The sequence below is a fragment of the Simochromis diagramma genome, unplaced genomic scaffold (assembly GCF_900408965.1).
Source record: "Simochromis diagramma unplaced genomic scaffold, fSimDia1.1 OVJJ01000822.1, whole genome shotgun sequence".
Lineage (NCBI taxonomy): Eukaryota > Metazoa > Chordata > Actinopteri > Cichliformes > Cichlidae > Simochromis > Simochromis diagramma.
Window position 1 is genome coordinate 1,068,152 of NW_024387520.1, and position 26,068 is coordinate 1,094,219.

General features: G+C 41.0%; 2 protein-coding genes across 3 annotated transcripts in view; both read right to left on the minus strand.

The window, feature by feature from the left end:
* LOC120726058 (coronin-1C-A) overlaps window positions 1-3,256 on the minus strand; it is a 40,068-nt gene extending 36,812 nt beyond the window's left edge. Inside the window, exons 1-2 of the mRNA XM_040019320.1 lie at window positions 3,159-3,256; window positions 1,843-1,930 (exon numbers count right to left, since the gene is read on the minus strand). The gene's annotated coding sequence lies outside the window, so the exon portion shown is untranslated. The remainder of the gene's footprint in view (window positions 1-1,842; window positions 1,931-3,158) is intronic.
* A 1,945-nt stretch (window positions 3,257-5,201) lies between these two features.
* ssh1a (slingshot protein phosphatase 1a) lies at window positions 5,202-25,644 on the minus strand. 2 transcript variants are annotated; one of them, XM_040019322.1, is made up of 15 exons: window positions 25,145-25,644; window positions 23,144-23,181; window positions 15,992-16,092; window positions 13,857-13,921; window positions 13,177-13,298; window positions 12,695-12,763; window positions 12,464-12,529; window positions 11,990-12,184; window positions 11,787-11,880; window positions 10,745-10,873; window positions 10,472-10,518; window positions 10,209-10,355; window positions 8,735-8,935; window positions 7,966-8,638; window positions 5,202-7,856 (listed from the first exon to the last, which is right to left on the minus strand). In XM_040019322.1, exons 1-15 carry the CDS (start codon window positions 25,223-25,225, stop codon window positions 6,753-6,755), a joined length of 3,132 nt encoding a protein of 1,043 aa, XP_039875256.1. In that variant the 5' UTR covers window positions 25,226-25,644; the 3' UTR covers window positions 5,202-6,752. The 2 variants fall into 2 exon arrangements, with proteins under 2 accessions (XP_039875256.1, XP_039875257.1); XM_040019323.1 differs by lacking the exons at window positions 23,144-23,181; window positions 25,145-25,644 and adding an exon at window positions 18,228-23,137.
* Between the last annotated feature and the right edge of the window lie 424 nt (window positions 25,645-26,068).

The window sequence follows — 26,068 nt, forward strand, 5'->3', positions numbered from 1 at the left end:
ATGCACTTCCAATGTCTGGGCCAGCTTGACTTTAAGTCAAATTACATTTGCAACATTAAGCAGTGAGCTCTCCTGTGAATTTCCATACTTTGTTTTTCGATCGATCAGTAATCCAGTAAATGAATCAGGGTTTCTTTTTGTTTGTTTGTTGTTGTTTTTTTGAGCATCACAGATGATGAACTGTTACTTGCAGTCTGTCTCAAAAGCATGTAATTAGTTCACATTTCTTTAGCTGAATTTAGCAAAAATGTTAAAGATTACATAGTTCATCAGGCACTAAATATTTCTCAAAGACCTACTAGCTGAAAACTTGGCATATCTCAGCGTGGTGTGCAATGTGTGCTTAAAAACATCTGAGGAAACAGCAGATGTGCAGTATCTAAGAGTCATGTGCTCAAAAAAAATAGAAAAAGAGTCCAGCCCTTTAGTTGATGCATCTACAAGTCATGGTACAACAGTGAGTGTCTACAGCTATCTGTAAGACACGGGCGGAGCTCTGCCATGGATTGCAGCTGCATTTCAGTCAGTGGTGCTGGACATCTTGTCAAAATTGATGAAATTAAGAACGCAAAAGTATCTTCAGATTTTGATCCACCAAACAATACCATCTGCCATCTTATTGCCAACAGCTTAATTTTTGATATACAGATATTGACTTTCAAGCTCAATACAACTGTACAAACACTGTTTTTTGCTTTTTATACTGTGCAGCTCTGCAGATGTTTCAATAAACTGCTCCACCCATTTCCAGTTTTCCCAGAAGAATACAAAGATGTGGTGGGTGGCTAGAGACTTCAGCACAGTGCTGCATGTTAAATGTAGGGAGATGTGTATATTCATTTAACTGAGGGTCTGTGTTGTATATCAGCAGGCTTCTCTGGAGAAACATTATCCTCCACAGCTGACTGCAGCTATTGCTCTTACAAATATGATGGAGGTGTCATTGGTGCTTATGAAGATAAATGGTCAGAAAATATTACAGCCTTAGCAAGAGGAGGTAAAATGAACTATTATTAAGCCAAGCATGGGGGGGGGGGGGGGGGGGGGGGGAATTACAATTACGCTGAAGAGATAAACCTTTCCATGAGTGTGTCTAATTGTTTAATGGGTTACTACCCACCAAACTGCAGCAGTAAGCAGAGAAAATGGTTAAATACAATGAACAATGATCTGGACACGGAGTCTGTTTCCTGTCTACGGCCTCATCACCCATCTGTGTGACAACATATGACTGCTCTTGTCTTATCATCTGACAGGCCTGCATGCTGGCCAGAGACATGTTGAAAGGGGCTAATGTTATCACAAAGCAATGGTGGCATAACTCTGTGGAGAAGCTGTGATAATGAAAGAGAGTGCAGATGTGCATGATAGCACACATAAAAGGCAGAAGGAGATGTGAGGACATCAAGTGAAAACAAGTGACACGTCTGCTTTCCTTCACGTCATGCGGCCTAGTCAGGTTGAAGCCAGTGTCGTAGCTCAGTGGAATTCACATTCACAGATTGTCCTCCACCTACTCTCTCACTCATTGTAGGGAACCCCTTCCCTTAAGGCATTTCATCCATCCTAACAACAATTCGTGAATTATCCGGTCTCATCCCTCCTGAATGCCCAAAGCCCATCACTTGATCCCCATGTGCTCTGTTGCTCCAGCATACTCAGACATCCAGGAATTCAAAACCAGTGAGGCACAAACCAAAGTTTCAGCATGTGGAAAATACACAACTTACTGTTTCCCTAAGCTTTGATAAGCACAACAGAGCAACAAGCCTAGCTTGCTGCTCCCAAAATACACTGGGCGTAATATTAAATATCTTATTATATGTTGCAGCTGACACTTACCAGTTAAACGCTGTAGCCAAGTCGATCGCTCCTCGCTCAGGACTGACAGAGTGCTCTTTGTTGGTTGTTTGGTGATGATCGGTCCTCCCTCAAATAAACCAGCAACAGGAGCCTTATATTACATCCATGTGATGTCACAGCACATTTGACTAATAAGATCAGGGGGCGCTTGGACTTGTAGATTTATTTTTTGCTGTCTTGGAGATGTAAAATTAAATATCTCTAACACTGTTTGGACATACTGTTTATGAAGAACAGAAATATTCGATCAGAAACAGAAATCATCACTGTGGGAGGGCAGTCAGCAGCACAGTGTAATTGCAACAATGGATATGTATATTCAATGGCCACTTCATTGGGTATGCCTGTTCAGCGAAAACATCTAACCAGCAAATCACATGGCTTGCAGACACTACATGCTGAAGTTTGAACTGAGCATCAGAATCAGGAAGAAAGGTGATTTAAGCGACTTTAGAGGTGATATTGTTGTTGGTGCCAGAGTTTCAAAAACTCAGTTGTCTGGTTCAAAATGCCTTGTTGATGTCAGAGGACACGGTAAATCAATTAACCACTGGTTGCAACCAAAGTATAACTTCAACCAGTGGAAGTCCACACCAGGTGTAACTCCTGCCAACTAAGAAGAGGAGACTGAGCCTGCAATTCACACAGGATTTCTGCTGCTGTTATGTCGTTGCTAACCGTGTCGATTATTTTATGAGCACAGTGGATAACGTGTCATGTCACAAAGCTCAAACTGACTTCTTAAACATGACAGTGAGTTCACTGTACTCAAATGGCCTTCACAGTCACCAGACCTTAATCCAATAGAGCACTTTGGGATGTGATGCAACAGGAGAGTCAATATGCACCAAAATCTCGGAGAAATGTTTCGAGCATCTTGTAGAATTAAGACAACCTGTGGGGGGAGGGGCCACCCTGGTGCTAGCATGGTGTCACTAATAAAGTGGCCAGTTTGTGTATATTTGAAAACAACAGCTTCAGTGGAAATGGCAAATACAAGTAGGTGAGAACAAAGACATAAGACACAAGGCAGACAAGCCCCACTAGCAAATATAGAAAATGACTTAGTTTGTGTTTGCTTCAATATGAATCTGGGTGATCAGGGTGAAACACAGGCAGGACTGTTGCTACTTTACTCATTTCAACCCACTTGGAGCGTGATTACGTTTGCCAACTGTGTTAAAATCCAACCAATTGAGGCTGTGGATTAAACGTGTAATGCTGTTGGGTTTTTAAACAATTTTCTTTTGGATTTAATTCCAAATCCTTGCATGTATTTTTCTTTAATTGTTTACCTTTTGTCCGTGTCTTCTGTGTTTCCTCGCGTCTTCCTCTGTTTGTCGTGTCTTAATTATGGCCGCTTCCCCTTTTAATTTGGTGATTGCTTTTCCCTGTGCGCTTCTTTCCTCCTGCTTTCAATACATTTCTTGAGTTTGGTTTAGTTTAGTTTTATTCCCCTCCTTCTGCTAGATAAAAAAAAAGTTGATTCGTGTTTTTATTTGTGTTAACATTTTTTATAATTTAAATAAATGTAAAAAAAAAATGTATGTGTGTGTGTGGGGGGGGGATCTGAACTTCCTCGGACTCTAACCCAAGTGTTACGAGCATTTTTTACATCTCTGTCCAGCAGTTAAGAAAAGCAGGGTTGTTGTTTTTTTATGTTGTGTCTGGGATAAACCGTGAGCGTATGTCCAGGGGAGTGGGATATTATCTGAAAACAGCTCTGGCCATTTCTTTTGTTTGCGCTTGGTTACTGGAGTAACGTCCCAAACAGGATGTGTCCTCAGATAATAAAACAAAAGTGGAGGTGCTGCAGCCAAGAATTCACCGGCAGACGAAGGGGAAGAGGGGCCCGTCCACACCCACCGGCTGCTTACTGAAAGCTACTGTGCCGACAGACAGGCAGCCAGTGTTCTTATAAGCCGGTGTGTTTGAGTTTATAAAGGTCACTTTGAATCTAATCTCGAAAAAAAAAACAATTTGTTACTAGTTTAACGCGATGTTTTACTCGAAGCAGGCTTTTTTTTTTTTTTAGCAGATTAATGCGCCTGTTTACAACTGTTTAACAGATTACATCAGGGGACTAGTCATTCATTTCACATCCGTTGACAAACCAGTCCAAGTAGAAATGGGTTTTATTCACACACACATAAAACTGCAGCTTAGCCACCTCACTTCCTCACCACACGCTATTCTGTGCACAGGAGCAGCATTCATACACACGGTCACACGCAGGCCTGGAGAAACAGGAGTCTGTAAGTTAACTCATGCACTGATGTCATACAAACACTGACGGGAAGCCAGATGTTATATAACCTGGCTGTTAGAAAATATTTCCTCTGCCAAAGCGTACAGATGAGGGCACAATCATGATGTAATGTCAGGGCGCACACTCCATCACAGTGGATTCGTGTATTTCGTTATTATGTCTGAATATCTGTGCCGGACAGTTCGAACATTCATGAAGATTATTCCAGCTGTTTGTGTTCACCAAAACATTGCAAAGACTAAAACCTTTTATTTATTAGAAGTGCAAAAACGTATTTTTCCATTTGCCATCCATCCACATTGTTTGTAATTTGAAAATTGGAAAAAAAAATAGAGATACTGACTGGGCACTACAGAGAAAAAATGAGTTGTAAAAATGCAAGGAAACGGAAATAATCGCAAAACAATAAAATACAAAAGAAAAGAAAAAAACATTTTGGTTTTTAAATGCAAAAGAACGTGGAATAAAAACTTATTCCCCAGGTACGTGTTGTTTTGAATCTGTAAATTAAGTTGGATTAAGTTACCCAGTCAGGGTTACCATAGCTGATAATCATGTATATTATGGGGCAAAAATGTTAGTTTTCCTCCAAGGAACCACTTTGCTGTATTGTTTTGAAAGTGGTCTTGAGAACAACTTGGTGAAAAAATGATTTTCAATTGTATTTTTGGCAGTTTATTACTAGCAGCTTGTCACAAAAACTATGAAATCTATGAAAAATGTCAGACACAAGTCTTTTCACACAAAGACGACTTGAAATGATAATACTTGGTACGAACACCTTTCTTAACTTTAAAGCTGGTTAGAATTATTCAAACTCCATTTTTGCTTTATAGATTGTATTTCCATGTGTGTTATTTTGTATTGTTGTTGTATGTTATTTTTCCATTTACTTTATCTTCATGAACCAGTACTTAACTGTTGGGGGCTCAGTTTTGAGACGACTGTGATTCCTGTCGGTCCCCTCTGGCATTCGACCCCGAATTGCAACGTTTGGATCTTTTACGAAATCCTGAGTAACTCTTCAGTTTTGAAAGAATTATGCTCAGAGAGGGAAGAGCAAAAGCAATTATGTAAAAGAAATGTTTATTTCCATAATTAACACATACAGTACAGTATCTTTACCAACATAAAAAGTGCAATATGCATTCAAACTACAGCAATGTACAGTACAAAAATTACTGCATACTTAAATATAAAAAGAAAATGGTTACCAAACCATGAAGTAACCTACTGTGATCGCTGTCACGTCAGTGTGACAAAAGCTTCAGAACTCATTAATGATATGAGTGTAAAAGCTTAACAGCTATGAGCCCGGTGACTCCAACGAGTCTCTTTTGTTTCTCCCAAAAGGTGCAAAACAGATGTGACAGCATTTAAATATGTACGTGATTGACGTTATGATTCACATGTTTCATACAGCTTCAACGGCATTTCCTATTTAAGACAGCCAAAATTTAAAAACTTAAAAAAAAAAAAAAAAAAAAACCCCAACAACAACAAAAACACTTTGGTCTTTCACATTGGAAAAAAAAAAAATAGTAAAAAATGTTGTGAGCTAAAAATGTTGGCAACCCTTAAATAATTTTAAGGTAAAGAATGTTGTAATGTTTTCTGTTGTTTTGTCAAGAATGTTCAGCTAACTTTAGCTGTCATAAATCCCCAGTTTCTGTCACGCTTTTCAGCCATGTAGTGTGACTCCACACTCCGCTCTCCCAAGAACAGTGAACATTGTAGGGAATGATGAGGTCAATAACATTACTCCAATGTTATTTTGGAAGATAGCTTGTTGTGTACCAGTATTCACTCAATAAAAAAGCAGTGCAAAGGAACAACAAACTCAGAAATGTTTCTGTTTGTTGAGAACAGTGAGCGTGCCTCTGGCAAAAAGTTACCTCTCCTCTCTACTCTCATCCCATTCACTCACTCAGGGACTAACACATAGTAAATGCATTAACACAGTACACTTCTGCATTAAAATGGATTTAAAAACCAAACTGATTTCCTCACTTTAACTAGACATCAGCAACTGAACTGACTTGAACTCTTGCTTGGCGTTCATGTGAGCAAAAGCTCCATGAACACAACATGAGGTAACCATTAATTTTACAACCCGCTAGCATCTTAAACATAAACCGTGTGGTAAACAACTATGTTTATTCAACAGTTTGCTTTATGTGAAGCTCTTTGAGGGAATCAAGTTCATCAATGTAGGCTACCACTTTGTACCCGACAGATAAAAATAAGATAAGTGCCAGTGGACACCAAATTAAAGGTTACAGATCACCGTACCGTCTCGTTCTGCGGACGAACACACAGCTCTGTGCCTCTGGTCTCGTAGGTAAGGCACTTGTTTGTCCATAAATCAAACAACTTAGAGGTGAACTGATGGCTTTACACACTTCTCAGATACAGCAATATAACTTTCATCACTGTGAACAGCAGTTTGAGAAACAATGTGGCAAAGGAGAGCATACACTCCTTATAACAACAGTTGGCTTTCTTTTTATTTTCTCAGACTCGACCCTTTCCCGTTTCCAGAATCTGTACAACCTTCTTCAGCCCCGCAGGGTGACAGAAGAGGGGATGAGTGGACCGTACACAGCCTCCACTTGATTTGTCAGCTTCTAGGTTCACCTGGTCGTGCCCTCTCTGGAGTGTGCAAGTCCTTGCGGGGCCGGGATAGCGCAGAGGTGGTCGGGGAGTCCCAGTCCAAGCTGGGGTCTGGCTCTGGCGACAGTGAGAGGAGCAGGAGTGTTCCTGCATCTGAGGAGCAGACTGAACACAGGTCCTCGGAGGACAGGTTGAGGCTGCCCAACTTGGCCAGCGAGTTGGACCGCTTCAGCCTCGAGGGCACTGTAAGGCCTGCTAGCCGCATGCGGGTCTCGATCTCCTGTGCCCTCTGACGTACGAGGCCAGGCTTCCCCCTCACGCTCCTCAGGCTGTCGCTGCTGGAGCTGCGTGTCAAGGTGGAGCCGTGAGGCGAGGAGGTGGGTGTAAGCAGTCCAGACCCCACCACCCCCAACAAGGCTTCATTGGTCAGTGGCACGACCAGTGGCTCTAACCGCACTTGGCATGGCGTTGAAGATTTAGCGAAGTCGCCGGAGAACTCCTCGTCCTCCTCAGTGTGAAAGGGACTCTTTTGGGACATTTGGCATCCGTGCAAAGGCTTCAGAGAGTTCAGGCTTTCCTGAGATAAACCCGCAAGTCTCTCTAGTCTCTCTGCACGGCGGCGGACCAACCCAGATTGTCGCAGCTGTAAAAGGGTCTCCTGTTGTTGGCCAAGGTAGCAAGCCACTGCAGGCTTGTCTTCCTCAGAATCGATCTTCATCAGCTCAGGGAGAGCCTCTGAGGCACTAGCAGACTGACTCTCATCAAGCTCAGTCTTTACTTCAGAGAACTCCCCATTATGCTCAGGCTCTACTAACTGCAGTGATTCTCCAAGCCGTTCCTCTCTTTCAAGTGGAGCCTTGGTTGGGGAGGCAGCACAGTTGGCACAGTCACACAGAGGCCCACAGGGGCACCGCAGTCCCACTGAGGATCTGAGGCCTTCAGATGAGGTATGGGACTGTAGGAATGAAGCACTTGGGACTTCGGGAGGAGTCAGGTTAAGGCAACGCTTAGAAGCCAAGTTTGGAGAATCTTGTTTCAGATAAGACTTGGTCTGATCACACCAAGGCAGTGGCGTAGAAGCATCGGCTGGAAGGATGGAGGAAGCTTTTTTCTAAATAAAGACGGCGCAGAAAAACAAATGCAACAAGCAACAGTTATTTATGCAAATATTTAGCATTTTCAGTCTGAAATATGGGCTAAACTTCATTTTTCAAACTTACATTGTAGTTGCATGGAGTGCTGAAATGGTTGTTATTGTTGGAATTTTCATTGAGACTTGCCAGGTCCATCCCATTACCCTCTACTTCGACATCTTGTGTTTCACCACCGCCTTCATCATCTGGCTGCATTAATACCTCCATCTCTGCCTCCTCCTTTTGCACGTCCTCCTCGTCCTCCTCCTCCACTGTGCTGAATTCCAGCCTCAGACGCAGCTCCTCAAGGGGCTCCGGACCGCGACTGCAGGTCTGGGCCGCAGTCCCCTCTGCCGTCGGCCCAAAGTGGGGGAGCGGCAAGCCCTCACGGCCACCAAAGGCCTCGTCATCCAGCAGAGCATCCCTTTCCACATCCTCAATTTCTATAAAGACCTTCTCCATGCCGAGAAGGGGAGGGCCGCGCACAGGTGTTGATGGTTCACTGTCCAGCGCAGAGTCAGAGAGACGGCGGAAGTAATAGTTGTTGTAGGCTGGGTCGTTCTCCAGGGGAACAGTCCTGCATGGGGAGGGGCACGCTGCACCTTTATCAGATAGTGCTTCCTCACAGCAGGGAGACATTCCTGGATCTGGAGTCAGGATGCCTCCCTCCTCTCCTCTGCAGCACTGAGCCATTCCCTGCTGTCCCTCGGCCATCTCACAGTCTCCGTCTGGATGCCAGAGCTTGTTGTGCCGTTGTTTACTGAAAACAGAGAGAGACCAAACACAAGTTTAAAAACGCTTAAAGAGTTCACCTAAGAGAAGACAATTTATGCATAGATCAATCGAGGGATTATACCTGGCATCCAAAATGCCTTCGTATTCTGCCAGCTGTCTCATGAAAGCTGGGTTGGGTCGCGTGATGCTCCTCTTTTGCTTGACAAAGTTATAAGCTTTCTCTAGCGACCAGCCGTACTCCTTCATGGCATAAGCGATGACGGTGGAGGCAGACCGACTGACACCCATCTTGCAGTGAACGAGACACTTGGAGCGGTTCTTTCTGTGGGAAGGAATACATGCACATTTTTATAAAACACATAAACATCAATTAGCAATGAAAATAACCAAATAAACTACAAACTTTCCTTTTCCACATTTGCCTTCGTCTCATCTGAAAAACTGTTGAGGTTGGATAGTAGATTAAAAACAAAAGAGGCATCTGAGGACTAATTTTCTTAATAAGTAAACCAGACTCATTCTATTACTCGATTCAGCTGTTTTGTGAAAGGGATGATCCAAAGTAAAACAGAAAATGCTGGAACGGTTTTACACTTATTAAGCAATATTTTGGAACACACACGTGATAAAATAATCATGTGAGGTTTGCTTTCTCAATTGTTTACTTAGTTCTCTCCTTGCTGCTCCTTCTCTCACTCCCAAAATCTCTCTTTTTCACTTGTGGCCTCAGCTTATGGACTTGAGCACCTCCCCAACACTTAAACTGGTGGATCCCTTTATTTCCCCACTGTGTCAACTTTACCAAAGCAAATTTTGTGTTAATCAGCACTTCAAGAACCTGCCTGGCTGGTTCAAGTGTTGTCAGAAAATATGATCCCTAAAGCAGGAAGTTAAGCTGGAATTCTGTTTTTCTGCTACATAACAGATTTGTTAACTACACCTGTTCAACTTCTTTTTAACACAAATATCTAAACATTCAATCACATGGGAACACCTCAATGGCTTTTAGTCATTTAGACATGGTCATGACAACCTGCTGAAGTTTAAACTGAACATCAGAATTGGGGAGAAAGGCAGTTTAAGTGAACGTGGCATGGTTGTTTGTGCCAGACAGGCTTGTGGTGGTGGTGCAATAGTATGAAGGATATTTGCTACCAGCCGAACACTAAACTCCACAGCCGTGGGGCCATCTTATGACAGCTGCTTCCAGCAGGATAATCCAAGAGAGCACCTCTGGGCTGTGGTGGAACAGGGGATTCGCATCATCTGCTGCGTGATGCTATCATGTCAATATGGACCAAAATCTCTGAGGAATGTTTCCTTGTTGAATTTACGGCATAAAGAATTTTAGGCAGTTCTGACTGCAAAAGGGGGTCTGACCTAGTATTAGCAAGGTGTGCCTAATGAATGAGTAAGTGTATGTACTACAACCTTGAAGTTACCAAGTGGGGTCATTTATGACCTCAGCTGTATATTTATATGTACTAATGTGTTACTTCACTAAAATACTAGCTTTGTTGACAGTAAGTCTCTAGTGATGATGACATACAGATAGTTATATCATCAACATGTTTTCTGTTCCACTCAGGACTCACTTTGCTTTAACAATGAAGTTATATGTGTCGTTCCAGTGAGCAAGCAGGTCGGTGGCCTCTTCATCGTAGACGCGTATGTTGTGATAACTGAATGTGCCTGGAAAGAAGTTGTCTATTTCTCGGGTTACATTGAGTATATAGGCCACCCTGGGGAGGAAAGATAACAGGAACTCATCAACAGCATTCTTTCTTGCTCAAATCATAATGAAAATATGTTTTTTTATGTGGATATCTGAGCTTCTCTATTATCTAAAATAAATCACCCTGACTCTTGCAGCTCCTCCAAATTAGATGCATTCCATTCAGAGCCCTAAAAAACAAAATGAGAGAAAATAATGTTTAGACTGGGTATATTTTCAAATCTTCGGGAGACTGTTCTTTCTCCAAAACAATGATTTTAAAGGCAAGATTACTTTAACACTAATGTTCCTTTGGGGTAGAACAGAAAAGGAATCATTTTATCTCAGCTACTCGCAGGAAACAACAGATGTAGCAAATGTTTCTGTCAATGTAAGAGACAGCATTAGTTTTCCCACCAGGTAGACATGGTCAAAGATGAGGGTGGCTTTGTCCATCTGACCCAGGATCAACAGCATCTCATTATCAATGAACTCTTTGTATTCCTTAAGGTTGCAGTTCATGTGTTGCTCCAACTCTGTACGGATCTGAACAAAAAACACACAGCATGACTTATGTGTGAAGGGCAATAAACACACATTTAAGTGATCTCTTTTAACAAGTTAGTGCATTGATTTTTATTTCATCAAGTGACCTACCAAAACAAAGGACAGGGGCTATTCAAAACATCTTTTATCTTGCAAGCTAGACAGTCAAAAATTTACATTAAGAAATGGCAGTTAAAGCAATAATATGGAGGTATTGACAACATCTGAAAGACTATTAATACTTTCAGATACAACTGCCCATCTGCTGGGTGAAACCTAAGCAGAATATTGACCTTCATATAACTGCAAAGGAGCTGCAGGAAGGTTTAGCTGACACAAGTGGCACTGCACCTCTCCACTCTGCAGCACTGATGCAGAAACAGGATCTACATCTAAAAAGGAAATCCTACCTGCAACCTCATCACAGAAGACTAAAGCATTAAGCTTGGGTAAGCCCAATTCACTGTATCCGTTTGTTGATGAAGAGACTACAGTGACCAAATTTAAGTAAAAAACAAATCCAATCTAGAGCTCAACAAGCACAAAGTGTATGGAGTGGCATTCAGAGTTTCCTAAACAGAGAATCTGCAGGGAGACTTTATGCTATATGGTAAAAAGTGAATAAAATCCTAAATCAAGAATAGAAAAGATAAATGGTGTAAAGAGGGGTTAGTAACAACTAACTTGGTAGGATAGCCAAATGCTATAATTTAAGTTAATGAGAAAAAAGTAGGATGCATGTTTAGATGTTTGCTTAGTAGTTCTTTTCACTTCCAAAGCAAGAAATTTGCACAGGCGTGCCCAAGTATTTCCATAAATAATGATAAATCTTTAAAGAATAAAATTTAAAGGAAGCCTTTCAAAACTAAACCACATGAAATGGAAAATAAATGACTTTTTTTTTTTTTTAAACCTGTTTGGAGGTGACGTTCTCAAGGTCCTGGCACGTCATGATGCTTCTGAGTTTTGCTTTAATAAGGCACTCTGTCCTCTCTCTCTCTGAAGGCCTGCAAAAGATGATGTCTCATGAAACTCTCAGCACTTGTTAAAGACAGCTGCTCCAAAAAACATCTGAACCCATTTCAACAAAATTTAAGTTGGACCGCGTTTACTGACTTGTCGACAAACATGGTGGGTGAGTCTGGTCGTGTGGTTTCCAAGTCCTTCATGGCGTTCCACTCGTTGATGCAGCTCTGGTCTGAAGCAATGCAGCTCTCATAGTAGCCCATCCAGGTGAGAGCCATTCCTCCAGGGAAATAGTTATACCTGCGTGAAACCTCACATGCTTTGTGCAGAACCTGCAGGGCTGACCTAGATGGTTGTTGAATAGGAAAATAAAGAATTGATAGTTTGATTCTCTTTAATGATGAAAAAAATAATAAAATAAAATCACATGATTGTGTTGTTTACAGTTTGGCCTTGTGCACTTTTGTGCACATATGTCTTTATGCCAGTAGGTGGCATATTGAGCACTGCCTCAGCCTGCACCATTGCAGCAGAGTCTGTCTATTAGGGGATTTATTGTTGTGTGCCATGAAAGTCAACTGTAGCAGCCAGCCACTGTGACTCCAGGGGTTGATCATTACTCACCACATAGCCTGCACTGACACGGGTTTGAAGACATGAGTCCGACCTGCCGTGTTCACAGTAAAACCCCTGAGGAGCAAATAAAACAGATGGTTACTATGTGTTCATCTAAAGTGTCAGGGATGGATGCAAAAAAAAAAAAAAAAAAAGCAGCATGATAATGCTCCAGCTGTGGCCTCTGTCCTTAAAACAAGGGTCATAAAGAAAGAATAAAAAAATAAAATAAAAACTCACCCATCTCCATCCAAGTGGATCTTTGTATCGCTCCACAGAGGTAGCACCATGCCTATCGAACAGCTTTTACTGGAAAATTAGAATAAAAAAGGCAAAAAAGGGGAATGAAAGAACAATTTCTACATGGACTTTTAATCAGAGAATGAAAAACACTTCCTACAGTTGTTACAAGAAAAAAATACAAGAAATTTGTATTTTGTTTAAAACTACTAGCTTCACAGGTAACTCCATGGCTCCAACAGAGAAATGGTAACATTTAAATGTCAACTGTTTTAAGGTACAAAGGTTTGAGCTTGTGTGTTGCTAGAAACAAGGACATATTTAAAGCTTCAGCCAGAGTGGTGCAGGTGAGTGCTATCTACATTCACAAGTACATATTGTATAAATTATTTCATCTGTCTTGTTCAGAATAAACTCAAATAAAAATATCAAGTCTTAAATGGAGCTTAGCCTTAAAGAATATTAAACTCTACATATTTTACCAGTCTTTGTTGGTGAAGTCGATTCCCAGAAGGATGTTCTCCTCTGTGTCTTGTCGCCCACTGGTGTACACCACCACCATGTACCGCACACGATCTGACCATGCACTCTCCAGCCGTACCGCCTGCACAAGACACAAACAGTGGAATTCAAAGTGTTTCATCCAGGTTATAAAATTTCAAAACACTAATTTAAGTATTTATATAAGAATTAAAATGTTAACATTGTGTTAACTGCCTTCACACAGGCAGAAAACTTCAATTGCACATAAAAGCTAATGCACAGGAGAAGCAAGAAAATTCTGGTAAACTGCTTTTCTGTCCAACAAAGTGTTGCACGCTTGATGCAACAGGGTAGCTGAGTGCTCAGGATGTATGCGGGCACATAGCTGGTAAACATAAAGTGGGTAACACATACACCCCTATGCTATGGAAACATGTTGTAATGCTCTCCTGAGTATGTTCAAACCTGCCCTTGTGAGCTAATAATTACAGTGAGCAAATAAGCATCTGATTACACAATAAAATGCATTCTGGAGGGTTTGTTAGTCACTGGTCTCACTGTGTGTGTGTGTGTGTGTGTGTGTGTGTGTGTGTGTGTGTGTGTGTGTGTGTGTGTGTGTGTGTGTGTGTGTGTGTGTGTTTCCATCTAGATGTATGAACAGATTTAAGCCGTCTCTTACCAGTTTGATTCTGTCCTCTGATCGAAGAATGTTTATCATCACCTGCAGGTGTTGAGGTAAGTCACCTGTTGAGGTGGTGACAGTTATTATAAATGTTCATCAGCATACACACATTTGTAGTTTGAAAACAATAAGGAGAATTAAGGAGAATAAAAAGCAAGCACAGTGGCTTATTAAATGCACTGCTGAAGGATACTGAAGGTAAGTGAAATTAGGCTGCTCCCTAGTGTTGAACATCAAGGCCAAAACTAATACCTGCTCCTGGAAAAACGAACAGATCACCTGCTCAGTGATTCTTATCAGCTGACAAAACGTGAACTGACAATGAAATTGCATGCACAAATTTATCTAACCACAACAACTCAAGAACTTGTCTTGGCTCCTTTTATATCACTGAGTGATCTATCTGCCAAGACATGTCAGTGGAGCTGGATAATAAAACAGGGCGTGAAGATGGACCAGCAGTTGATAGAGAGCCAGCTATTTTGAAATATGTCACAACAGGTCAGGAGAAACAAACTGACATCCTGACTGGTTTAACTTACAGATACTGGCATGAGACAAGGCAAAAGACTCTTTCTGGCAGTGTCATTTCATTTCTCTGCTCTGATTTTTGGGCCAGGCTTAAACTATACACATTATATTTAAAACCTACAAATAAAAAAATAAAATAAAATAAAAAAAAAGGAGGATCAACACTATATTGAAGGTATTCTAAAGCTCCTCCACCAAGTTATTGTTTTCAGTACTAAAACATTACTCTGAATTTATTTGACAGACCCTGTTTATGCTTTGGGTTCATTCTTCATAGCTGTTAGAAATAAATCCTCAGAAAACTATTCACATGCTGTGGATCAAAGTCAAGTGAGTTCCTAACACTAACAGCTGCAAGTTACCAGTCATACTCAACACATAAATGCACTGTATTCATTGTTTTGTTAGTCTAGTTTAAACTAGTTCAACTTAAAGTCTTCACTTAAACCACTGAGCCTGGAGAGAAGTTAACAACAACCAAACAGCTCACTCATATGTAAAGTCAAACACGTCACAGCCACATAAATATTGTCTCCCAGATTGCAGAGCATTGTATTTTTAATGTCATGGTTATTTCCACAAAACTGGTTGATGAGACCAAAATATTTTATTCCCACAGAGCAGTTGTTCTTCCCTTCTTCTCATGCATGTTTTGCATGAATCCCTCTCACTGTTCTGCACTTTTCGTTTCTTAAAGGCCAGAGTTACTGGGAAATTACACAAGTATTTCCATAGTAAAATGTGTTTGAGGACAAAGTAGGACCTTCAAATATGTGGGTTACCTGACAAAGTGGCTGGCAGCATAGACCAAGCTGCCAGCCGCAGCCAGCACTTGCCAAGTGACTTGGCAGTGCTTCAACTGTTGGCTAGTGTTAAAGACCCATAATGTCATTGGACTGACTCGTAAGCCTTATGTCTTTAAATCTATAATTGTGTCTTTCAAAAGTGATTAAAGATACATGCAAGTTCAGTTCAACTTGTAACGAAACCTCTGACTTTAATAAATAGAAAATCAATTACAGATAAATCACTAGTTTAAGTTCAAACAGGCCTCACAGGAGTGTAACCATAAATGAGAGACTTAAAGCAATTTGCATAATGGTTCTATTTTTACAATATCCAAATTCCATTATTCTATTGCAATATAATAGTATTGTGGCATTAATTTACACAAAGAACCACAAACTCTGTTTCACATAAAAAATTAAACTTGAATAATTTTGTTTATCTTGCTTGAGCTAAAATGATGAAAAACTACCAAACAAAGTCACAAAAGGGAAATCTGAGTACAACTGTTTATAGTTACTAGGTAAAGTTAACACAAAGCAAAGTAGTTCAAATGATAAGGCCCTCCTTTAATCGTCAGCAGAAGTTTTGTCCACAGTGCTAACATACGCTGGATTTAAGCACTAATCTGCCTAAGCTACACGTCTGGAACATGCTTATCAACGAGGCAGCCTCCATTCTCCACACCTCAGCCGCAAACATCTGCTGCAGTGTTAGGAAGTTTACCAGCTAACCTGGATGAGAAGTCTAATGAAGAGATTCACAAGCTCATGAGTTCAGTTTGGGTGAATGACGTGGGTACTGTAGTGTCTCACCTGCATGTTTGTGATGAGGATGTGCTTTCTGGCCTTGGTGACTGCTTCCCTGCTGCAGAAAGAGAGCAGCACCCTTCACCATGAAGAAGCTCTCACTCAGGCTGCAAACAAATGAGAGGAAAGTCAGGGGTTACACATCTTTAGAAAAGACACACTGTGCGTAAAGGACAACTCAGCAGAGCAACAGCTCAGGTTGCTCTTTGGAAAACTCAACCAAACAGTGGGACACGAGACAAATGAATTTTTTTTTTATTTTTTTTTAACAGGATGCTTCTGTTCAGTTGGAAACATCCAACGAGATGACAATAAATCCTGGTTGTCTGCTGAGGGCGAATTACCTCAACAGCTGAGTGGAAAAGCCCAGCTGCCATGTTACAGGCCCAGACGTCAGGTCTGCAGCCGCCATGAATCAAGCTTTGATCCTGAATGCTTATCTGTCTTTTTTCTGCTGCACTCAGATTTGACCTGTCAGGACTCCACTGTCTTGGTATAATGCAGCACAGGCCCAAATAACTGACCAAACTGCAGCTGTTTGCGGCGCTTAACCTCCACAAAGACCAAAAAGCAGCAATTACTACGTCACACCTGCTTGTAAAAATCCATGAGTTTTTCAGGTTAGGCTTAAGACGTGTCAACAGACGACACAAGTATGAAGGCGCAAAAATAAATAAATAAGTGAGGTGTTTCCTCCGGGCTGAATTCAATCATTCCATTTCACTGAAAAACAATGTCAATGCATTCATAAATCTACAGTACCTGGCAGCTGCGTGGAACACATGCATCATGTATTCTGTGTGTGCACTCTGGCAAACCAGGACATCTTTGAAAAAACAAAATCCTAACATGTACTAAAGAAGTGCCTGCCTGCAAATACGGTCATCAGGAAATCACTGTTTTCAAGTTGTGTGAGCTTAGAAAGCAACACTGGCATCAGTTTATGATTATGAAAGAAAAGAAAAAATATTTTGCATCTCAAGTTTGCACAAGTTTAATGAAAAGAATTGAGATGAAATCACACTTCCAGGGGAAACTGCCGATTACTGCAGTGGCTCCTAAGGTTGCCTCAGAGAAAAACTCAAATATGAATTATTATCATAAATGTCCTCATCTGAATTAAATCAACTACTGCACATTTTTATATCCAGCTCTGGAATTCCTCTCCCAAACAGCCCTCTCTGATCATACTTTCACAACCCACATACACAAGAGCAGGCCTGGCTCAAAACAGATGATTTTGTGGGAACAAAGGATTTCGTTTTGTACACCTCACAATAAACTCCGGCCGCCCCCAGCAGCACAGCAAAAAAGTTTCAGTGACAAAGTATGGGGGTGGACACCTCTCAACAAGAGCTTTTTGTCTCACTTTGGAGGATTTTTGTTTCACTGTGTTCTCTGCTTGGGATTTATTACGCTGTCAGGAAGGTCTACTGTCAGGGAACGACTATATGTGCCAAAAGTGGCAATACCAAGAGCAAGAGCAGAGCAACAGCCCCATTATTGCTCAGCAATTTGCACAAAATCCATGCTGCCTTCATTTTCTAAGTTGTAATCCAACTGTAAGTTCACTGATCTTAACCTGTGATACTAGATAACTTCTAGCAAAAAAAAACAAAAAACAAAAGTGCACTCTGGTGAAATTTGAGAATCTGTGAAACTTGTCCTCGTGTAAAATCAAGAGCTGTCCCGCAGCTTCACGATCACACTCAGACATCCTAATTGAACCTACTGTCTCTTACCCTGCAGCACCCTGCTATCAGCTTCTCCACAAACACTATGGCTAAAAATACATCTGGTATCAAAGCAAAACAAAAAAAACAAAAGGCTATGAAAGAAAAGCTCGCCAGATAGCCAAAATGATTCAGCTAGAATGTGGAGTGCTGTACCCATACCTTATTTACATCATAGTGAAAAGATCACAGTGAAAAAGTCACAAGAGCACAGCTACTAACAGAATGAAGGTGAATCCAAGATTTTGGAATCGCATAACTCCTTTTAACTGATGTTCATTATCTCATATCAGCAGGAAAAGTCCTAAAACCAACTTAGTCTGTTGACCTGAAAAGACGCCACGGCATCTATTCGAATAGAATCCAGACAATCTTCAACAACTTATACTGACAGATTTTATTAAAAGTTAGAATATACCAAGTTGTTTCAAAATCTAACCACTATCATATCAGTGAAGGATTTCATTCTTAGCTGTTTAAATCCCATTTAGAAGTTAAACTTAACTTACATGCGGTTTATCTCACTCTGGGTCAACACTGCATTCTTCACAAAATAAGGTAGCATCTTCATCATGGCCTCCTCAATGGCTTCTACAACCAGATACATCCTGTTAACCCGAACCAGACACACGCGTCTCCTGCACGAGGTAACCCCTCTTGGTCAGCCTCCAGAAACAGCGAAGGAGCAAAGCAAGAGAAGAATGGTGGCTACAGCACTCTTGAGTGACAGACTGACTGACAGCCTGTACTCATCTGCGCTGCTCAGTAGAGAAGTGCCGCCTGTTCAGATGCCACTCCCCCCGTTTCACCTCCTCCTCCTCCCTCATGTGAGCGTCTCTTTGTGCAAGTCAGCCTTCTTCCTGCAGGGACATAGTGCAGCCTCCACCCGCTGCCTCAGGCTCACACAAAACCAGTCTCCCTCGTCTCCCAGTCTGTCCTGTCTCTATCACACACTTTTGCAGTGTTACACTGAGCTCTGTTATGATTAAGATATTCCAGTATCACTCAAAGTGCAGATCTCCAGTATGAAATCTGTGTCAGCTGAGAATGACAAAGTTAAAGAGGTGGTTTCTTCCTTAGCTAATGCAGAACATTTATCTCCAGGATGTTGTGTTGCTAAAACCATGTCTGCAAAACGACGGAAAAGCAAAACCACTTGAAAGACAAAAAAGCAGACTGAGGAATTTTGGCTTGAAACTCCCTAATGGGATGTCTCCATGCCACATTATAGGTCAACAGAATCCAAGGTAGTTCCTCCAGGCTGCTTGACACATGGGCCAAGCATGGCTGGATAGGACAGTAAGAACTGGCAACGTCCCAAAACTCCTAAATCTCATTATACGCAGGCTTATAAGGGAGGGATTATCTTGGCTCTTTCCTTAAAGTGGCCAGTGCTGGTTCTCACTCATTCACATGAACCACAAACAAACAACATTGTGTTATATTGTTGGAGATTACAAGAGGTGAAAACAAGCATATCTTCTATGTCTAATATGTCAGCAAGGACTATTGCTTTTAAATGCAGGTAAAGAAGGAAAATATGGAACTGAAATTAAATACAATGAGGCCATTATAGTTCACAACAATTGGTGAAACGTGCAGCCACATGGTAGCCTAGGCTATAACTTTCCTTTGCACTTTCTCTTTCTCACCAAGCATTTAACCCCCCACACATATACAATGAAGCGGCACTACTGTGTTAATCTGAGAAGATTGGCTAACAGACACTAACAATAGCTCTGCGACACGGATAACAAGATAGCCCTCCTTTTCTCCTCAACAATGGGACATCGTCTGTAACACCCGTGGTTACTAGCAGGTGCTGTACTCTACAAACTGCTCTGTGGCAGTCCAGGTGAAACCCTAAACAGCTTGATGTGCCAGGTGCAGGAAGCAGAAGCGTAGACCTGAACATAGGAACTTATTCTGCATTTAAGGTCAAGCTTTAGAAGCAACAGGTAGGAATAAAGGCATGTCATTTAATTAAGGTGTAGGCTGTTCCTGTAAAAGTGTCCAGGTGGACCTGAATGGGGCCAAGCAGGACCAGATGTCTGCTAAAGCACTGCTCTGAGTCACCAGGTGAGCTGCTATGTTAGAAAGGTACTCTGGACTAGACTGAGCACTCACAAAGAGGCTACACAGAGGCTGTAACCAGGCGGGTTTATCCACGGTCTTAGAGTGTTTTGCACACAGCAGCACAATAAGGGGAAAAAAGCCTCCTCTCGGGGCTGTCAGTTGCATAATGCTGGCATTTTTCTCACTGACACCACTGAAAGCAGTAAAGAGAGGGAGGGGCCAGACATGGAGGAACAGACCTCCTCAAGTATCTGTGGAGTTTTGAAGGGCCTGAACAGGAAACAAATAACGTCATCGTGTTACAGAGAAAAATAGACCCGGATCTGGTGATTCTACTGTAGTTTGTTCTGCCAAAAAAAAAAAAAAAAAAAAAAAAAAGAGTAAAAGTATTTACTTTCTGGACAATAAAAGTACAAGTATACTAGTGCCTGTGGACAACCTCATCTACCAGTCCTTCATCTCACTATCTGTGCTGTGCTTTCTTTCTCTAACGCACACATTAACACACATTTTTGTCCGATTCTGTGTCTTGCCCACCTCTGCTGTGTACAAGGTGGTAAAATGAAATCATTCCTTGGTTTAGCGCCATAGACACCTGCATGATGTTTATGTTGGCCCAAATCAACCCCTCCAATTCGTCATCATTATCGAGGTGGGCCAGGAACAGCGAGCACAAATACTCCCAGTTGGCAGATGCACAGCTGTCAATTAACAGATGCAACTACATATCTACCGCAGAAGATAAGCAGTCTTATCTGAAGAGAAATGTGCCTGTCAAGTAAAAGACAACTTATTACGCCTTACTATAAACATGAATTTACTGGCATTTTAACCACAGAATGTTATCTTACAGACTCCTCAAAAAATGAAAGAAATCTTGAGGCATGCCAGCACTCGCATCACACATAGATCATTCCCTCACACATGCATTGCTTGGGGACACAGCACAGAAGATTGCATAACTCCAAAAGAAACTAAGCTCTTAAAATGATGAATGTGCACACATCATCCAAAGTGAATAATAAGAAATCAGGGAATCAAGTTTATGAGAACAAAGAACTTTCAACAGGAGAAAAGAGAAATCTGTCAATATTAGTGACACACAAAGACCGGCTTTCTCTGTTTCACCATCTTGACAAGTTTATTTTGTACATGGGACTAAGCTGTTACAAAAGTTATTGTATTGATTTGTTGTGAAATAAAAAGTCTGCCTGTGCTTTGAGATTCAGTTTGGCCGAGTTAATTTTTCAAAATACAGCTGTTACAGTCATTGCATTTAATGTTTTAAACCTTCACATCTTGCACAGTTATTGGAAGAAAGCTTTTTTTTTTAAAAATTGCTTCATGTTTTCTCTGTCAAAAATATATACACATCTACATCAACATAAACTCAAAGAGCCTAAAACAGTGCACTTGCATTAATGTTACAAAAAGAATAAAATAACACACGATAAAGGGACAATTACTCTATTTTGAAAAAACACACCTCTTTCTCTCTCTCAAGCTGCCCCAGGGACTCAGAACAAACTTTTGGAAGAAAACTGAGTTTATTACTGAACACAGCTGAGTCATAGAACTTGTAATGCATGAATCCCTTATCCAAAGATAACAAACCAAACATATTCAGCTTGGGAGTATTCACAAATTTGAATGCTCAAAACACAAGTTACTAGAGCCAAGTGGTTTCTTGAAATCATTGACTGTTCTAAAAATGCACTCTTGTTCTTGTTATAAGATCAGGTACACAAAGGGAAACCCACTTCAGACTGAAAAGAACAGATTACAACAATTATGGCTGCTGTACATTATAGTCATGTCAGATTTCTCATATTCCTACATAATATAAACACATAATATATATGATGCATTATTAGATACACCTGACATAGTTACTATGACCTGTAAAAGTTTAAACTGAGCATCAAAATGGAAAGAAAGCAGGCTGGTCAGAGTATTTCAGAAACTGCTGATCTACTGGGATTTTCCCACGCAGCCATCTTTAGGGTTTACCAGTGAGCGACAGCTGTCTGAGCAAAAATGCCTTGTTTATGCCAGAGTAGAATGGCGAGTCTGCTTTGATACAACAGAAAAGAAGAGTAACTAAAAAAAGCGCTTGCTGCAACCAAAGTATGTAGAAGAACATCTCCAAATGCACAGCACGTTGAACGTTGAAGCAGATAAGCAACAGCAGCAGACGACTACACCAGATGCCATTTCTGGAAGCTAAGAACAGGAAACTGAATCTACAGGCTCACCAAAATTAGACCTCAATTTTGGTAGTGCAATCTTTAAGCACTTTGGTCTCCTTAGTCCACTGAGCATTGTTTAAATGCCACAGCCTACCTGAGTATGGATGCTGACCATGTCCATCCCTTTGTGACCACACTGTTCCCATCTTCTGATGGCTGCTTCCATCAGAATAACACACCATGTCATGAAGCTCAAAAAGTCTCAAACTGGTTTCTTTAAAATGACAATGAGTTCACTGTGCTCAAATGGCTTACAGTGTCACTAGATCTTAATCCAACTGAGCACCTTTGAGATGTGGTGGAACAGGAAATTCACGTCATGACTGTGCCAACAAATCATCATCAACTGTGTGATGATGCCAGTGTGGACCAAAGTCTCTGAGGAATGTTTTCAGCACCTTGTTGAATCTGTGCCACGTAGAATTAAGGCAGTTCTCCAACCTGGTACTGGCACAGTAATGGCAACTAACAAAGTGGCTACTGAGTGTACATGACACATCCATCCGAACAGACTAGAGAGTCAGTAAGCATTTTTTTTTTTTTATCTACACTCATTAAACACTGCTTAATAATTTGCTTGCTGTCAAATACTTAAAAAAAAAAATGCTGATATTGTGTGTTTTAAAGGCATAAAAAGATCAAATCCTAAATGTTAAGTTTTGTTTCAATCTATGCCACACACACACACACACACACACACACGGTCTGTTAAACAGCAAAAAAGAAAAGCTGTGGGAACGCCAAGTGACTCAGATAATGATGCGCAGTCCAAGAACACGTTGATCGGTCTAAGTGCTGATAAATAAACAGACATAATTGTCAACATATTACATGATAGACTACTAGGAACAGCATGTTTTTTTGGTTTGGGTTTTTGTTTTTTACAGTTGGCTTTTAAGAACTGTAGACTTTAATCAGACACACACCCACACGCTTTTTATGACCCTGACAATCAGGTGTGCTCATTCACCGATAGCGCCTTGTTTGCCAATATTCCAGGTTTTACTAAATGACTCAAAGGCAGATGCAGACAGTCAGTTGATAACACCTGTGTGGTACCATATCACAGAAAGCTTAAGCTAAATTTGAAGTAAACTTACCTCAGATTTACTCGCCGTTCATCTTCACTCCCAAAATCCTGCAACAGAGATAACAGAAAAGATTTATACCATACTGAAATCATTTCAACTGCACTGTTACTGCTATAGCAGAACTATAGTCTTGCCTGTATTTTACTAAGCACAAACTCTGATAAATGTATGCAAAAAAAACAAGCAGCAATGGAGGTGCTATACATTCAGCATCTACATTTTGGAAGATGAACATACAGAGATACTAAATTTTGATATAAAGCATACTTTCTAGGGTTACCACCACTACAGCTACTCATGTGATCTGTACGAAAGCTGTACAACTTCAAACACCTATTCTTAACTGTATCAACAATGGCTCACCACAGCAGGATTGTAGGGATGCTAGGGTAGAGTTTGATTGAAAACATGACTCTGAAGTAAATGCCAGGGTAGTCAAGGTACATGTTTTACCTTCATTTTAAAGGCAGCCACACCACCAAGAGAAGCTTACAAGGTGTAAGAGTAGATAAGACTCTAAAGTTCATCAATATTTTGAAAGATGTTGTTCCAAAGACGATTTTTCTTGTCACAGTGAAGGTGCATTAAAGTACTGGCAATGGGACTCAGTTGATGCTGAATGTAACAAACATTCAGCTAAAAGGAAAAATAAAAATGAGGAGTACCATTCGTAGGGAGGATGGAAGGAAATCATTTTGCACGGGCTTCCACAAAGTAATGCACAGCGAGCTGAGTGTCTTTATTATTGTGCATAAGCATGAAAATAACCTCACACATTAGCTGCCTCATGCCTTCATACCAGTGTCTCCTGCCTCCCTGTTTACCTCAGTTCTCCTTCCTCCCCTTCCTACAGTAGTCCTCCTCCACCCCACCCACCCCTCATGAGCAGATGACATCATAGCTGCAGCAGATTTCTGCCAGCTTTATCTGTCACACCTAAACAGCCGTCAGGCAACAATGACATACAGGACAGGACCAAAAAAAAAAATCCCCTTTAGAAAAAGGAGACAATCTACTTGCACTAAATAACGTGTCACCATATTTATGAGTACAAAATAAGGTAGAAATAAGAAGTATTTCAGCCTATCCTTACCTAACACAGCTCACACACTTCTGGTTGTAAATAAAGCCAGCTATAGATAGTAATTCTAGTTTCTGTTACAGGCAGAGAGCAGCACAAGGTAAGCTTCTCTGCCTATAGCTGGTAGTTAGCGCCCCCATCTGGTAACGGATAACTACTTAAATAGCAAAGGGAACTTATTTTGAATGGCTTAAACCATTACTTCTTCTCAGTGAAAGTATGCAGAAAACTCAAACCGTGACTATCTACTGTTACAGTTAAGTATTAACAATTTCAGTTGTCGTCGTATGTGTCTGTTTGCCAGGAATATGGTATTTTCCCATGCTTAATCGCACGACCAACGACACAGCACGATGGAAATTAGAATAGCGATAATCTGTGTGTAACTGTTTCCAATTTGATTTCTGTAATAGATATTTTAGGGTCAAGTCCGCCGAGTCAAAACATCCACACAGCTTTAGTGTCAGTAAATTAATGCAAATATAGCAGCAGTGCATTAATCTCCCTGACAGCTCTGTGTGCTTGATATATTTAAGAAAAACGTTCAATTTTAATGTCAGCCACTCACATCATAAACAGCTAACGTTAATGTTAGCCACAGCTCTTATCATTTATGAGGCACTTGTCAAACTAAGCTAACGTTAGCTCTTTAAAATGGACACCTGACCAATTGAACAGGTGTGGCGTTTCTTTAATATTATTAAATAACAAAAAAAGATTTCACAGACTAATTGGAATAAGCGATAGTCAGCTACAACTCTCTATAACGAAAACGTTTGCTAGCTACCATGAGCTAACAGCCTAGCATAACTAACTAGCTAATTCAGCCTCAATCAGCAGGCCTTCCTCTGGCAGCATCTCCCTCATCCTCACTCTGACACCACCACAACGGAGCATTGAAGCTTTGCTTCACTCGGCACCAAACTCACCTCCCCCGCGGTCGTAGTTGCTGTGCTGGCGGTGGAAGCGGCGCTCGGGGTCGGGGACCGCTGCAGAGTAACCAACGCCATGGCTGGGAGCTGAGGATGATGATGCACCGGCCGGCCGCTCTGGCCTGGTGAGCTGCAGCTAGCTGCTGGGCTAACGATACATACAGCTGACAGAGAGACTGATGATTGGAGGGAACCGAGCCGAGTTATCCTTTCAGGCAGGGCCCCCGGTGAAGGAAGTTATGCCTTCAATCCATCCCGGCGACACTTCTTTTGTAATTATGTAGTCATAATATAACTGCTAAACCTATGAATAATAGTGACATCACGGCAACTGACATGTACAGCAGCCTGTTTGTATGCGACCTTTAAACGAGGCAATTCAGGTTTACATAACAGGCTATTTACAACAGGATCGAAAACACAAATAAGGCTATGTAAAACCACACTCGTGGGTAGGAACGAAATGTAAAAATCGCGAAAGAAAGAAATATTCAAAAAGCTTTACAGATATACGAAAAATAAGCAATGTCTGAAATATGTTTTTACTATTTTGTTCAGAAGTAGGCGTGACTTGACTCATAATAATGTGCAAAATGCGACCCAAAGTACAATAACAATTTCATTATTATTATTATTATTGTTGTTGTTGTTATTGCTGTTCTGACTGCTTTTATAATAATGAATCAATATAATGGCATATCTGAATATACTTAAAGTGTTGCTTCTGCGTGTGTGTCCCCGTCAATCTGTGTTGAGGTGTGGCTTCATGAGACAGCAATGGCAATTTTATTTTTATTGCTGATTATTAACGTATCCTTTTTGCTTTACACCAGGTAATGTATTTCTGACTGTCGGTGGATTATTCTGATACTGATGGATATGCAGAACAGGACAGAACTTGCCAGAGAATCTGCCCTTTTT